At 40.8% G+C, this 14,140-nt stretch overlaps 1 protein-coding gene across 17 annotated transcripts in view; it reads right to left on the reverse strand.

Annotated features, from left to right (window-relative positions):
* LOC132407464 (zinc finger protein 618-like) overlaps positions 1–14,140 on the reverse strand; it is a 110,493-nt gene that overhangs the window by 40,172 nt on the left and 56,181 nt on the right. For 8 of the 17 annotated variants that reach the window (XM_059994010.1, XM_059994014.1, XM_059994017.1 and 5 more), the window contains 5 exons: positions 8,786–8,863; positions 6,729–6,770; positions 5,159–5,248; positions 1,629–1,709; positions 415–504 (listed from right to left, as the gene is read on the reverse strand). In XM_059994010.1, coding sequence (XP_059849993.1) covers positions 415–504; positions 1,629–1,709; positions 5,159–5,248; positions 6,729–6,770; positions 8,786–8,863 — 381 coding nt within the window. Of the gene's footprint in view, positions 1–414; positions 505–1,628; positions 1,710–5,158; positions 5,249–6,728; positions 6,771–8,785; positions 8,864–11,402; positions 11,556–14,140 lie in introns of all 17 variants that reach the window. The other 9 variants (XM_059994019.1, XM_059994020.1, XM_059994012.1 and 6 more) reach the window with 7 other exon arrangements.

Genomic DNA, 14,140 nt, shown 5'->3' on the forward strand with positions numbered 1-14,140 from the left:
CTCATATTATGACTATCAATTAACTAAGGAACCACTCCTCCCCACCAACAGCCCCAGATTAATGAAACTTAAATTTGCTAAAAATGAACCAGTTGCCTCCAGGTTCTAACGGCTCCACCGGAAACAGGGTAATACTGGCATTTACAACTTTTTATTTTAGATTCAATTCCTGCCACACTAACAAGTCTGTACATTCTCCCAGTGATTGCATGGCGTGTGCTCTGGTTTCCTCACATATTCCAAAGACAGTTAAGGTTAGTGAGTTGTGGACATGCTAGGTTGGCATCAGAGGAATAGCAGCAGATGCGCGCTCCTCCAGCACATCTGACCGTGCTGCTTGCTGACGTACAATGACACTGTTTCGACGTATATGTGACAAACAAAAGGTAATCAAATCTGATTTGGAATACATACCAGAGGATGCATGCAGAGCCACATGTTCCTGATAAGGAGTGTAATACTTGTACCTCTTGCCACAGTATTCACAGATGTAGCTACCCGTCTCTGCAACAGCAAAACACAAGTTAAACAAATAATTAGCAAGTTCTCAGTTCCTGTGCTTGAACATTTTGAAAATCAAATGATAAACTGTTTAGCCATATAATCAGACTTAAAATGATGTTGCAACCTCAGATGTTTTGTACGTCAGCCAGGAAAAAAGAAAACTGTGCTTTCCTTGGGAATGGAGGTGGCTTTGTAAAGAACTCCAGGCAGAATAGCAGTGCAATCACTGGAGTTGAGTATGTTGGTCTCCAAAGGGGTTGTTTCCTTAATGGGCGTCACGGGAAAATAGTGGTTATTGTGATGCTATTACAGCTCAGGGCAGTTTGGAGTTCAAACCCAGATTCCGCCAAATCCTCACAGTGGAATGCGTGGGTTTTCCCCAGGCGCCGGGTTTCCTCCCACAGTCCAAAGATTGGTCATTGTAAATTGCTCCATGATTGGGTTAGCGTTCTTTTGGGATTGTCGGTGCTTGCTGAGCAGTGTGGCTTGAAGAGTTCAAAGGGTTGTTCCACACTGTATCTCTAAATAAGTAAGTAATGCAGAATACCTGTGCGCGGGGAGGCTGATGCACAGGCAGCCACCACATGGTCTTTGATAGATCAGAGTGCAGGTACAGTGGCATGGAATGCAAGATGACCGGGGACCCTTCACCGCAGCAGCCTTCCTTTGCCTTCAGGCCGTTGTTATGTGTCATCTTCCACCAGCTCCACCACTGAGGTCTTGGTTGGATCACTCCTAGTCTGAAATCTCTCCCTTAACCTTACCTCCATGAGAGACCCTACTAGGAGCTAAACTCCAGATGGCATCACTCTTATAATCTAAGGAAGTCACAAACCTTTCCACCACAAGGCGATGATCCTTGAAGTTCAGGCAGAATATGTTCCATCCATACCACCCTCTGCCTTCAAAAGGCAAGCCAATTCTGAATGCACACAGCCAGGTTTCCCTGAATCCTACACCCCCTGACTTTCCAAATGAGATCCTGGTTAATACTACCAAATTAGCCTGAACAGCATCTGATTAACTGTACAAAATCTTAATACACTTGGAAAGTACTACATAGTGAAGCAGTATTGACACCCACCAAATCACGTGCACTACCACGAAGTAAAAAGAAATCATACTTGATCCAGGGCTGCGGACAGTTTCTTCTACCTGCTCGGTTTTCACCTCTGCTGGTGCCTCAACTGCATGATCGTATGGATCTATAATTAAAGAGATATATAAATTAGCTATAATTAACAAATGTACAAGAAATATTTATGGTGTAGCTTCCCTACACAGCATTAATTAGTTTAAAGTGGGTTTTGGAAGTTACCCTTGGGACTTGCCCTCGTGTATCAATATGGACGCATTCACAACTGAACAGAGGAAATTAAAGAGTCTTTAAAGAGAGTGAACCCTCGCAAGCCAGAAGGTCCTGATGGAGCACCTGGTAGGTTCTGAAAACTTGTGCCAACCAACTGACAGGAGTATTCAAGGACATTTTCAACCTCTCATTGCTATGGGCGGAAGTTCCCACTTGCTTCAAAAAGGCAACAATCATACCAGTCCTCAAGAATAACAACCATATAACAATTACAGCATGGAGACAGGCCATCTCGGTCCTTCTAGTCCGTGCCGAACGCTTACTCTCAACTAGTCCCACCGCCCTGCACTCAACTCATAACCCTCCATTCCTTTCCTGTCCATATACCTACCCAATTTTTATTTTAAAACGACAAAATCGAACCTGCCTCCACCACTTCTACTGGAAGCTCGTTCCACACAGCTGCCACTGAGTAAAAAAGTTCCCTCTCGTGTTACCCCTAAACTTTTGCCCCCTAACTCTCAACCCATGTCCTCTTGTTTGAATCTCCCCTACTCTCAATGGAAAAATCCTATCCACATCAACTCTAACCCCCTCATAATCTTAAATACCTCTATCAAGTCCCCCCTCAACCTTCTACGCTCCTAAGAATAAAGACCTAACTTATTCAACCTTTCTCTGTAACTTAGATGCAGAAACCCAGGTAACATTCTAATAAATCTCCTCTGTTCTCTCTCTACATTGTTGACATCTTTCCTATAATCCGGTGGCCAGAACTGTATACAATACTCCAAATTTGGGCTCACCAATGCTTGTACAATTTTTACATTACATCCCAACTCCTATACTCCTTTATAAAGGCCAGCATACCAAAAGCTTTCTTCACCACCCTATCCACATGAGATTCCACCTTCAGGGAACTATGCACCATTATTCCTAGATCACTCTGTTCTACTGCATTCCTCAATGCCCTACCATTTACCATGCATGTCCTATTTTGATTATTCCTAACAAAATATAGCACCTCACACTTATCAGCATTAAACTCCATCTGCCATCTTTCAGCCCACTCTTAACAGGCTTAAATCTCTCCTCAAGCTTTGAAAACATACTTCATTATCCACAACGCCACCTTAGTATCATCTACATACTTACTAATCCAATTTACCACCCCATCATCCAGATCATTAATGTATATGACAAACAACATTGGACCCAGTACAGATCCCTGAGGCACACCACTAGTCACCGGCCTCCAACCTGAAAAACAGTTATCCACCACTACTCTCTGGCATCTCCCATCCAGCCACTGTTGAACCCATTTTACTACTTCAATATTAATACCTAACAATTGAACTTTCCTAACTAAACTTCCGTGTGGAACCTTGTCAAAGGCCTTACTGAAATCCATACATACATCCACTACTCAACCCTTATCAATTTTCCTAGTAACCTCGTCAAAAAATTCAATAAGATCTGTCAATAATGTGGGCTGCCTTAATGACCATTGCCCTGTAGCACTCACATCGACAGTGATGAAATGCTTTGAGAGGTTGGTTATGACTAGACTGAATGCCTGCCTCAACAAGGACCTGGACCCATTGCAATTTGCCTATCGCCACCATAGGCAGACGCAATCTCAATGGCTCTCCACATGGCTTTAGACCACCTAGACAACACAAACATCTATGTTAGGATGCTGTTCAGCAATTAAAACCATCATTCCTGCAATCCTGATTGAGAAGTTGAAGAACTTCGGCCTCTGTACCTCGTTCTGCAATTGGATCCTCGATTTCCTAACCGGAAGACCACAATCTGTGCGAATTGGTGATAACATATCCTCCTCACTGACAATCAAAACTAGTCCACCTCAGAGGTGTGTGCTTAGCCCACTGCTCTACTCTCTATATTCATTGACTGTACAGCTTGGCAGAGCTCAAATACTATCTATAAATTTGCTGATGATACACCCGTTGTTAGTAGCTCAGGTGGTGACAAGAGGGTGTACAGGGTGAGATATGCCAACTAGTGGAATGGTGCTGCAGCAACAACCTGGCACTTTCCGTCAGTAAGATGAAAGAACTGATTGTGGACTTCAGGAAGGGTAAGGCAAAGGAGCACATATCAATCCTCAGAAGGATCACAAGTGGAGAGGGTGAGGAGCTTCAAGTTCCTGGGTGTCAAGAACCCTGAGGAGTTCTGAGCCTGGTCCCACCATATCCAGTTAGTTATAAAGAAGGCAAGAAAGCAGCTATACTTTATTAGGAGTTTGAAGATATTTGGCATGTCAGCAAATACATTTAAAAACTTCTATAGCTGTACTGTGGAGAGCATTCTGACAGGCTGCATCACTGTCTGGTATGGAAGGGCTACTGCACAGGACTCTGAGAAGCTGCAGAAGGTTGTAAATCTAGACAGCTCCATCTTGGGCACTAGCCGACAAAGTACCTGGACATCTTTAGGGAGCGGTGTCTCAGAAAAGCAGTGTCCATTATTAAGGACCTCCAGCACCCAGGGCATGCCCTTTTCTCACAGTTACCATCAGGTAGGAGGTAAAGAAGCCTGAAGGCACACAGTCAGCAATTCAGGAACAGCTTCTTCCCCTCTGCCATCCGATTCCTAAATGGACATTGAGGCTTTGGACACTACCTCACTTTTTTTAATATACACTATTTCTGTTTTTGCACATTCTTTTAAATCTATTCAATATACGTAATTGATTTACTTGTTTATTTATTATTATTTTTTCTCCCTCTGCTAGATTATGTATTGCATTGAACTGCTGCTGCTAAGTTAATAAGTTACACGTCACAGGCCAGTGAGAATAAACCTGATTCTGAAATTGGAAAAGGAGCAATGGTTACTCCTCAGTCTCAGGAATGGAAGATTTCTGTGGTAACCCCATTACAAGTCTCGTTTAAACAGCCTGGATCATCTCTTTGAAATGGAGGATGAGGACAGGAGGCTTGATAGAGGTGTACAAGATAAAAGGTATAGATTGAGTGGACAGCCAGCACCTTTGTCCAAGACATAATAGTTAATGTGAGGACTTAATTTTAAGATGTTTGGAGGACGGTATAGGGGAAATGGCAGAGGTAGATTGTTTTTAAAAACAGAGGTGGGTGCATGGAACACCCTACCAGGGAGGTGGTAGAGGCAGACACTTTAAGGACTTTAAAGAAACTTAGGTAGGCACCTTAGAGGGCAACGTGAGAGGGAAGGGCCTGTTGAATACTGTTCCATGTTCTTAAAGTTTAGATGTGATTTACAGAACGGCTTCTGGATTTTTCCGCCAATATGTTATTTGAAGTGTACAGCAAATTTAAGCAATCTGTAAATACATACCATCGACTGCATGCAAATCCCGATGTTCTTGGAAACAACTGTAATATTTATACTTCTTGCCACAAATGTCACACATATACCTAAAATTCTCTGGAAATAAAAAGGTAGAGGAAATTCAAGGTCAGTAAACTGTTTGTATTCCCTTTTATTTTTACTTATTTAGCGATGCAGCACGAAACAACAAGCCCAACGGCCCATCTATTTAACCCTAGCCTAATCACAGGATAAGTTACAATGACCAAATTAACCTACAAATCAGTATGTCTTTAGAAATAGGAGGAAACAAAAGCACCCAGAGAAATCCCACTCGCTCAGGGAAAGAATGCACAAACTTCGTACAGACAATTATGGAACTGAATTCTGAACTCAAGACACTGAGCTGTATGAGCATTGTGCTAACTTCTTTGTTATTGTGGCACCCCTCTCAAGTACAAACCACTGACAAGCTTAAATCCTTATTGCACACTGTAGACTTTAATTTTCAAACTCCTAGTGCCTTTTCCCCCAGATCTTTCCACCAGTTTGTTCATTGACATTTTGCATAGGTGTTCAGAGCTGCCATCTTTGACTGCCTCTGATGAGGGCGAGTAGTTTCATGTTCCTGGATGTCAGCATCTCTGAAGATCTATCCTGGGCCCAATGTATTGATGCAATTACAAAGAAGGCACAACAGTGGATTATTATTCATTATGACATCTCATTACCAAGACCTCATTGTCATCAAGGACACTTGCAAATTTCTACAGATGTACCATGGAGAGTATTTTGACTGGTTGGATCACCATCTGGTACTGGATTGGAAAAAGCTGCAGAAAGTTGACGACTCAGCTAGTTCCATCATGGGCACTAGCCTACCCAGCATTGAAGACATCTTCAAAAGGCAGCATCCATCATTAAGGACCCCCATCACCCAGGACATGCCCTCTTTCCATTGCTACCATTAAGGAGGTGGGTACAGGAGCATGAAGACACTCAATGATTGCGGAAGAGATTCTTCCCCTCCGCCATTAGATTTCTGAATTTCCTAATGATGTTTGTCACCATTTTGAAGCATTGCCTTTTGAAAGTATCCTTGATGCTTGGGAGGCTTGTGCCCATGATGGAGGTGGCTGAATTTACAACATTCTGCGGCTTTCTTTACAACCGCATTAAAGCTATCTGCTTTATTCATGCAGATAAGAGAATACGAGGGAAGGTATGGTACGGTAAAGGCGCAATGGGAGAGCCAGAATGGGATATGGAAAAAGAGAGGAGGGAGGAATAAATTACTGGCTGTTACAGAAATAAATATTCATACCATCGAAGTAGAGGCTACGTGGACAGAATAGGCTTTCAACCTGAGTTTGGTCTCATCAAGGTAGCAGAGGCAGCCATGGACCAACATGTCCAAATGGGAAGTCAAATTGAAATGAGTGGCCACCTTTTGTGGCAGACAGATTGAAGGAGCTTGAAGCAGCAAGATTCTTGTACACTCTGTCCTTGGACTCATCACTGGCTCCTCTCACCCGCAAGCCACCATGCTCAAATGGTGATTACCAAACAATTAAGGAAGATTAGGCAGACTACTCACTTGCCTGTGGAGAATTTTCAGCTGATGCAGAGGTTTCATTTTCTGTGAAAAGAAGTAAGTTGCTCATTAACTCAGAACAACCTGTAACAGTGCATGCCCACTTACTTATAACACAAAACTGCATTTACAAAATGATGCAAAACCCTGCACAATCTGGGAATCTGTAATAAAAAGACAATGCTGGAAATGCTCAAGAGGCTAGGCAGATTTCTGGAGAGAGAATTAAGAGTCACTGTCTCAAGTTGATCACCTTTCCACAGAATTGGGTAATGTTAGAAATCTTGCATTAGGAGATACCAGGAGGGATTGATTGACCCAGGAATTATGGATGAAGCCTGCTAAAGGCCAGTGAATAACAAAGCTTTGCGTGGAGAGATGCAAACATGAATATGTTAAGTGAACGCTGAAATTAAGTACCTTGTGTTATTCACTATCTTTTTCCACTTTCCTTCAGCCAACACCACTGCCTTCTGCTCTGTATGAAGGGACCATTGCACAGGATTAGAAAAGGCTGCAGAGAATTGCAAACTCTGCCAGCTCCATCATGGGCATTAGCCTCCCCAACACGGAGGATACCTTCAAAAGGCAGCATCCATCATTAAGGACCTCCACCAACCAGGATTTGCCCACCTCATTATTACCATCAAGGAAGGGGTACAGGAGCCTGAAGAGAGACACTCAATGTTTCAGGAACAGCCTCTTCACCTCTGCCATCAGATTTCTGAATTGACAAAGAACCCACAAATGCTATCTTATTCTTTTTTGCACTACTTATTAAATTATATATATTTGTTGCTGTAATTTAGTTTTTTTTAAACTGAGGAATTGCAAAGTACTGCTACCAGAAAACGTATTTCACATGTGATGATATTAAACCTCACCCTATTTCACTTTTTTCTGATATCCACTAACTTGTACCCTCTTTTATCACTTTAAAATTTTGCTCCTAACTTTTCCCAGCTACATAAAAACAGAATAGGAAGTAGTTATGTCTTCTCATGCACATCATGATTTACCTATATCCCATATTGTGTGATTTGCTCCACTGCTCAAGATTGATCTCAGCTTTGTTGCTGCACTGACCAATGTCCCTTAATTTCTCTAATTTCCAAAAACAAATCCATTGATGTTTTAATGGCAATAAATGAGCTGACACAGTCTTGATGAGTAGACAATTCCAAAGATTCATCCACAAAGAAAATTCTTATGTCAGTCTAAAGTAGCCGGCACCATACTCCTCAGTTCAGGAAAGCATAGTACACGAATTATGCATGCATCAATGATTTCCTTGCCATTCTTGTAAAACTCTGGGGATATAAGTCTGGTCTACCCACATCCCCCTCAGACAGAACACCCACCATGTCATGAATTGGTCTAGTGAACCTTTATTGTACTTCCTTAATGGCAACAAAGCTAAAACTTCAGGGTGTGGCCTCATCTAGTTCTCATGTAATTGCAGTAAGACATCTTTACAGCTGTACTCCAACGTGCTTCCAATCACCAACCTGCAACACTAAATCTAACTCTCTCCACAGATGTTGCCTGACCCCATTTTTATTTGGATGTTATCACACTTGCTACTAACATCTACTTAAACAGCGGATATTCACAGTCATTGTAGTTCTGTATCATGTCATTTTGATGAGGTCAGAAGTACACCATTACTCCTGAAGGGTCTCAGCCAGTAACATTGACTCTTCACTCCCCTCCATAGATGCTTGCCGACCTGCTGAGTTCCTCCAGCATTTTGTGTGTTGCTCAAGATTTCCAGCATCTGCAGAATCCTGTTTACTATTACTGCAGTTAACCCTTTGAGTACTAGAGGAGCAGATTAGCTCCAAAAAGAATAACAAGCTTTCAACTTTTTGGATTTTATTCAAGAAACACTGCAAATGAAGAAATGCTGTCAAATTCCAGAGATGATTCTAATTCTATCTTAGTACACTTAGGATTTGAAGGTAGTTTTGGAGGTGTTAGATGTATGCATAAGTTGTAAAAAGGGAAGTCGCTACTCAAAGGGTTAAGCCAATAATTGCATTGAAAACAAAAGCGTGTACCTAGGTGTGCTCTCACATGTGCCCGGAAGCAGCTGTAGTACTTGTATTTCTTTCCACAGGCACCACATATATAGGCCCCTGAAACAAAGAAGGAGTCAGACTATAGACAGGGGCTTTTCACTGCTCAGATTCAGTATCTCACATTGAGACAGGAATACCAGCCACTAATTTCTCAACAAACATTAAGTTTATCTTAAGCCATGTACACTAGTCTCTTGTTAAGACTACCCACGATTTTCCCTTGCCTAGTATACACAAGCTCAATGTAATGGAGAGAGTTCAAAGATCAAATGCCAGAGCAGCGAGGACAGCAAGCGGTGCAGTAACAATATGTGACAACGCAGTAGAAATGAACAGGCAACTTACTGGCAGCAACTTCCCCCAACCATCAGGCTCCTGAACCCGGGGGGATAACTTCACTCAACTGCACTCACCTCAACACTGAACTGTTCCCACAACTAAAGACTCACTTTGAAGGACTCTTCTCAGGTTCTCGATCTTTATTGCTTATTTATTACATTTTTATATGCAGTTTGTCTTTTGAACATTAGTTGCTTGTCCATCTTGCTATGCGTGGTCTTTCATTCATTCTATGGTTTTTACTTATATTTGCTGTGAATGCTCGCAAGAAAATGAATCTCAGGTTTATAAATGTTGACATACATGTACTTCAATAATAAATTTACTTTAAGCTTTTCTATTACTTTAAATCATTCTCAATTCAGAGAGACTGCTAAAGACTATTTGACTCTGCTTTATATGCGTGGTTCTGTCACTCAGGTTGTAAGTCAATTAAAACTGAACAGCATCAAATGAAAACATGGTAGCCTAACTAAAACTGGTGAAAATTAACTAACAAGCCAGGAAAAGCCTGGAAGTCACCAAACAGCAGCACAGATAATGCTGAAAACAGACTGGATCCATTCTGAAGCTGAACTGGAAAACATGCCCATTAGAAGCGGAGCAAAGAGTTCACGGCTGAGGTGACGGGAGCTTCTCACAATCATGGTGTCTGCTACAGGCAATGCAATGGCGTGCAATAAGGAATTCATGGCACAAGAAATGCAAATGCAAAAAGCTGAAGCACTGCATCACATGGTACAAAAACCTGGCAAAATGACAGAAGAGAGCTCATAGCAGCAATGCAATCTGAGTGTTAATCATCCCCCAGACCTGTCAAACTATTCCCACCACAGAATCAGGTACAACTAGTGCCTGGATTTATTAAAGTGAACACTCACTGTGTTTGCACTAGGCTCCCATCATACAAGTCTGTAACATCAATTTGAACAAAGAGTTCAAGCAACAGGTGAGAGAGAAATTAAGGTGCCATCTGCAAAATGGTTACCTAATGGACAGTTATCCCGTAGTGCACAGTGACCAGGATGGAGAAGGTAATTCCTCTACTGGCTCAGTGTGCTGACTGCATCGCATTGCAGGATCATTGAAGGCTGGGGAAAATGGCCTCTTATTTCTGCACTGCATGTGTATGCATCCGGCTGTAGGACTGCTTCTCAGTTTGACATACCTTACCTTGATTTACCTAATAACCATAAGACACAGGAGCAGGATTAGGCCAATTGGCCAATTGAGTCTGCTCCGCCATTCCATCATGGCTGATTTATTATCCCTCTCAGCCCCATTCTGATTTCTCCCTGTAACCTCTGACACCCATACTAATCAAGAACATATCAACCTCCACTTTAAATATACCCAACGACTCTGCCACTATTGGAAACATTCACTCTAAGCCTTATAACGAGATCTCATTCTTCAAACCCTAGCAATAGGCTCAGAGCCAAACTTTAAACCATAGTGTGTATCATAGGCATAAGTCTATGCATTTTTCTTGCAATCTTCTCATCTCCACAACCTCAATCTCCCAAAATCATCCTGATATAATTCTATTTTCTAACCCTGGCTTTTGTTTCCGATGATGCTTTGCCCTGAACTGCAGATCCCTTGTGCTGAAATTCACTGTACCAGTGCCACACTTCAAACATAGTCTTAACCAGTCTTAACAAGTACAAAAATCACGATGTGGCAACTTGAACCCACTCCTAAATATCACAGTCACATCTCTGCTTCTCCTGACATTAAATTCTACAATGATACTTGATGGATGAATCAAACAAAGCAACATCACTCGTGGTTACCCTTTCCAAAAAAAAAGTTTAATCTTTGAGGAATATACCAGCATTTCTGCATCAAATAAAAATACAATTCTTTGTTCAAATATACATTTTAAAGTTTCCTTCTAATGATAATTTGACAAAAATGATAAAATTCGATGCAATCTTACAGTTTTGGACAGTCAGTACTCAGAGGGTTAACTATCCATGGTCATACCATGACCAAATTCTTGCAGACCTAAATAACCAATCATCAACTACAAAGTTATTAACACTAAAATCCTGATCAAAGCACCAACAGTAAAAGATTGTTCAAAACACACTTTGCTTTTTTTCATATAAAAAAGTTGCTGATATTTTGATGTTACTTGGTGCTGAGAATACAGAATGCAGCTGAAATAATATTTCAAAACTGAAGATATTTTTGAAGGAATCTAGGACCTGAATATTGCTTGTTTAGAAAAAACTATTTATGAAACACTTACCACATCACTTCCAGTAAAGGGACTTCAGTTTAGGAACAGATCAATCCATACCTGCATTCTGTTCCCATGGAGTCTTGGCTTTGAATAGGATGACAGAGCAGTATACTTTTCCACAATCTCTATATTAATTACGTTCTATACTGGTGAACAGATCTGTGATATGAGGAAAGTAATTTGTTTTCTTTTCAAGGTTTATAATTCAATTGTAGAAGGTATAAAAATCAACTGCTAGAATGGGAATAAATTCATGCTGTATATGGAGGGTTTTAAATTCTAATGAACCACAGAAAATACTGATTATGTACCCCAATAGTTCTGCTCATCCAACATCGATAGACAGAAACACACAAAATTGACAAATTATTAGAAGCAACAGTACTGCCTCATTTCCAGCTCCCCACTCCAAATTAAGCCCTACCTAGATGAACATTGCTTATTCAATATGCAATGGTGATGGATTATAGATATTGTAGGCTTACAACAGTTCAGATATTTGTTAAAAAAATACCAACTGTCAGGCAGGCTTCAGTACTGCTAGGTAGATTCAAAATTATTCAAACAGGATTGAGCATGCCCCAGCTAAACAGACTGCACTTCCAACTGCTGCAATGCTCAATTGAGTAAGCCAGCTGATCTTCAAAATTTATTAAATGTCTGTACACATCTACACCCTTTTCTCAAAAAAGAAAAATTGTTAACAGTGAATTTGCTGATTAGAGTCCTGACTAAGGAGCAGTCTTAATAGCTGCAAACCTGTCTTAAAAGTGGATGTATCACCAAATATTTCCAGTATAGTACTTCACTGTAATACAACTGATGCTATAGTATGGCAAACACTTCATGTCTAGATTGATTATCTAATTAATTCGAGAACCAGAAGGCTATTGCAAACACAAAATGAGTGCTAACCAAACAGTATAAATCTTATTAACAGGATAATTACCGGAGGAACACTTTAGTGCTCTTTATAGCCTTCAGAGGAATTAACATCAGATTGAATAAAATCTTAAAGATTTGTAAACTGGACACAAAATTATATGGAATAAATGTTAATTTGTTATGATGCTAAAACACCAAGCGCTCCAAGATCTCATGTCTCCACTGCACCTACATCTTTTGAATCTAACATTACAAAATTTAGTGCAGAATTTTCCTTTTCTAGAACTTGTTAATGGATGAGTAAAAAAATCAAAACAGCTTGTTCAGGACATAGAAAACTGCATTTACACAAGTTATTAAGTGATAACTGGATATTTAAAACACAGTAAGATTGGGCAGAGTCAACATAAGATTATCAAGGGACATTTTGCCTGGTAAATACTAGCTTTCTGAGAGTAACGAACAGCATTAATGATGGGGAGCAAGTCAACGTGATATACTTGTACATCTTGCACACAAAGGGTTATTGAAGCACGAGATCGGGAGCAATGTACAGGTATGGGGGGGAGTATTAGTTCACAAACAGAAAACAATGAGAAAAACTGTTATCCTAGAGCGCAGAGATTGCAATGAATGTGAGCCCATCTACAAGGAACGCTGTTGCAGGAAAGCAACATCCAAAGACCACCCCACCATCTAGGCAATGCTGTCATCTCACTGCTGCCATCGAGGTACAGGAGGTTCAAGCCCCACACCACCAGTCTGAGGAAGTTATTACCCCTCTTGAACCAGAGTGGTTTACTTCAAAACTGAACTGATTCCACAACTTATGGACTCACTTTTAAGGACTACAACTTAAACGCCCAATATTTTGTATTTGCAGTTTGTCGTCTTTTGCACATTAGTTGTTTGTCCATCTGTTGTGTGTGGTTTCTCACTGATCCTAGTGTTTCTTTCTACTTACTGCAAATACCCACAAGGATATGGATCTAAATATATAGTGACATATATACTTGGATAACAGACCTACTTTGAACTTCGAAGATTACAATCTACAGTATATTAATATTTGGATGAGAGGATCAAGTGTAATCTCATAAATTTGCTGATGGTACAGAAGTCGAGTGTCAGTGTGGGCTATGAGAAGGATGCAGATGGAACAGAGTGCAAAAAAATACTTTACTTTGGAAACATACAAGTTTGTTTTATTTCACAAAGAGATTGAAAGCCCCTTGTATTTGGAGAGACTGGATGCACTTGTACACTCACTGTATGTGGGTACAGCTAACAATGTGAAAGGCAAACGAGATTTCACCCTCCCCCTGTAAAAGGATTGAGTACAAAGCGAAGGCACCTTTCTGAAAATCAGGGTCATGCTAAGTCTCTAACTGGAATTCAATATACAGATCTAGTCTCCATAACTAAACAAAGGGTGTGCTTGCTCAAGGAGGACCAATGAAAGTTCACCAAGTTGGATTTTATTTTTAGTTTAGAGATGCAGCACTGTAACAGATTCTTCTGGTCCAATAAGCACACACTGCCCAATAACACCCAAGTGACCAATTAACTACTAACCCGTATGGAAAAAACAGAGCAACCTAAGCAAATCCGAGCAGTCATGGGGAGAACGCATAAGCTCCTTACAGTGACAAAAAATGAATCTGGGTTGCTGGTGCATTAATGCACCATGCTAACCACTGAACTACGATGCTGCTCCATTCCTAACATGTGAAGAAAGGTTTAATAGACTGGCCTTATAGAAACCTACATATTCTTATGACTTCACAGTAATGGTTCCCCCACTAGGGTATCCAAATCCAGTCATCAGAGTCAAACAGGAGGTCAACCATTCAGGACTG

This window comes from Hypanus sabinus, chromosome 18 (assembly GCF_030144855.1).
Source record: "Hypanus sabinus isolate sHypSab1 chromosome 18, sHypSab1.hap1, whole genome shotgun sequence".
Lineage (NCBI taxonomy): Eukaryota > Metazoa > Chordata > Chondrichthyes > Myliobatiformes > Dasyatidae > Hypanus > Hypanus sabinus.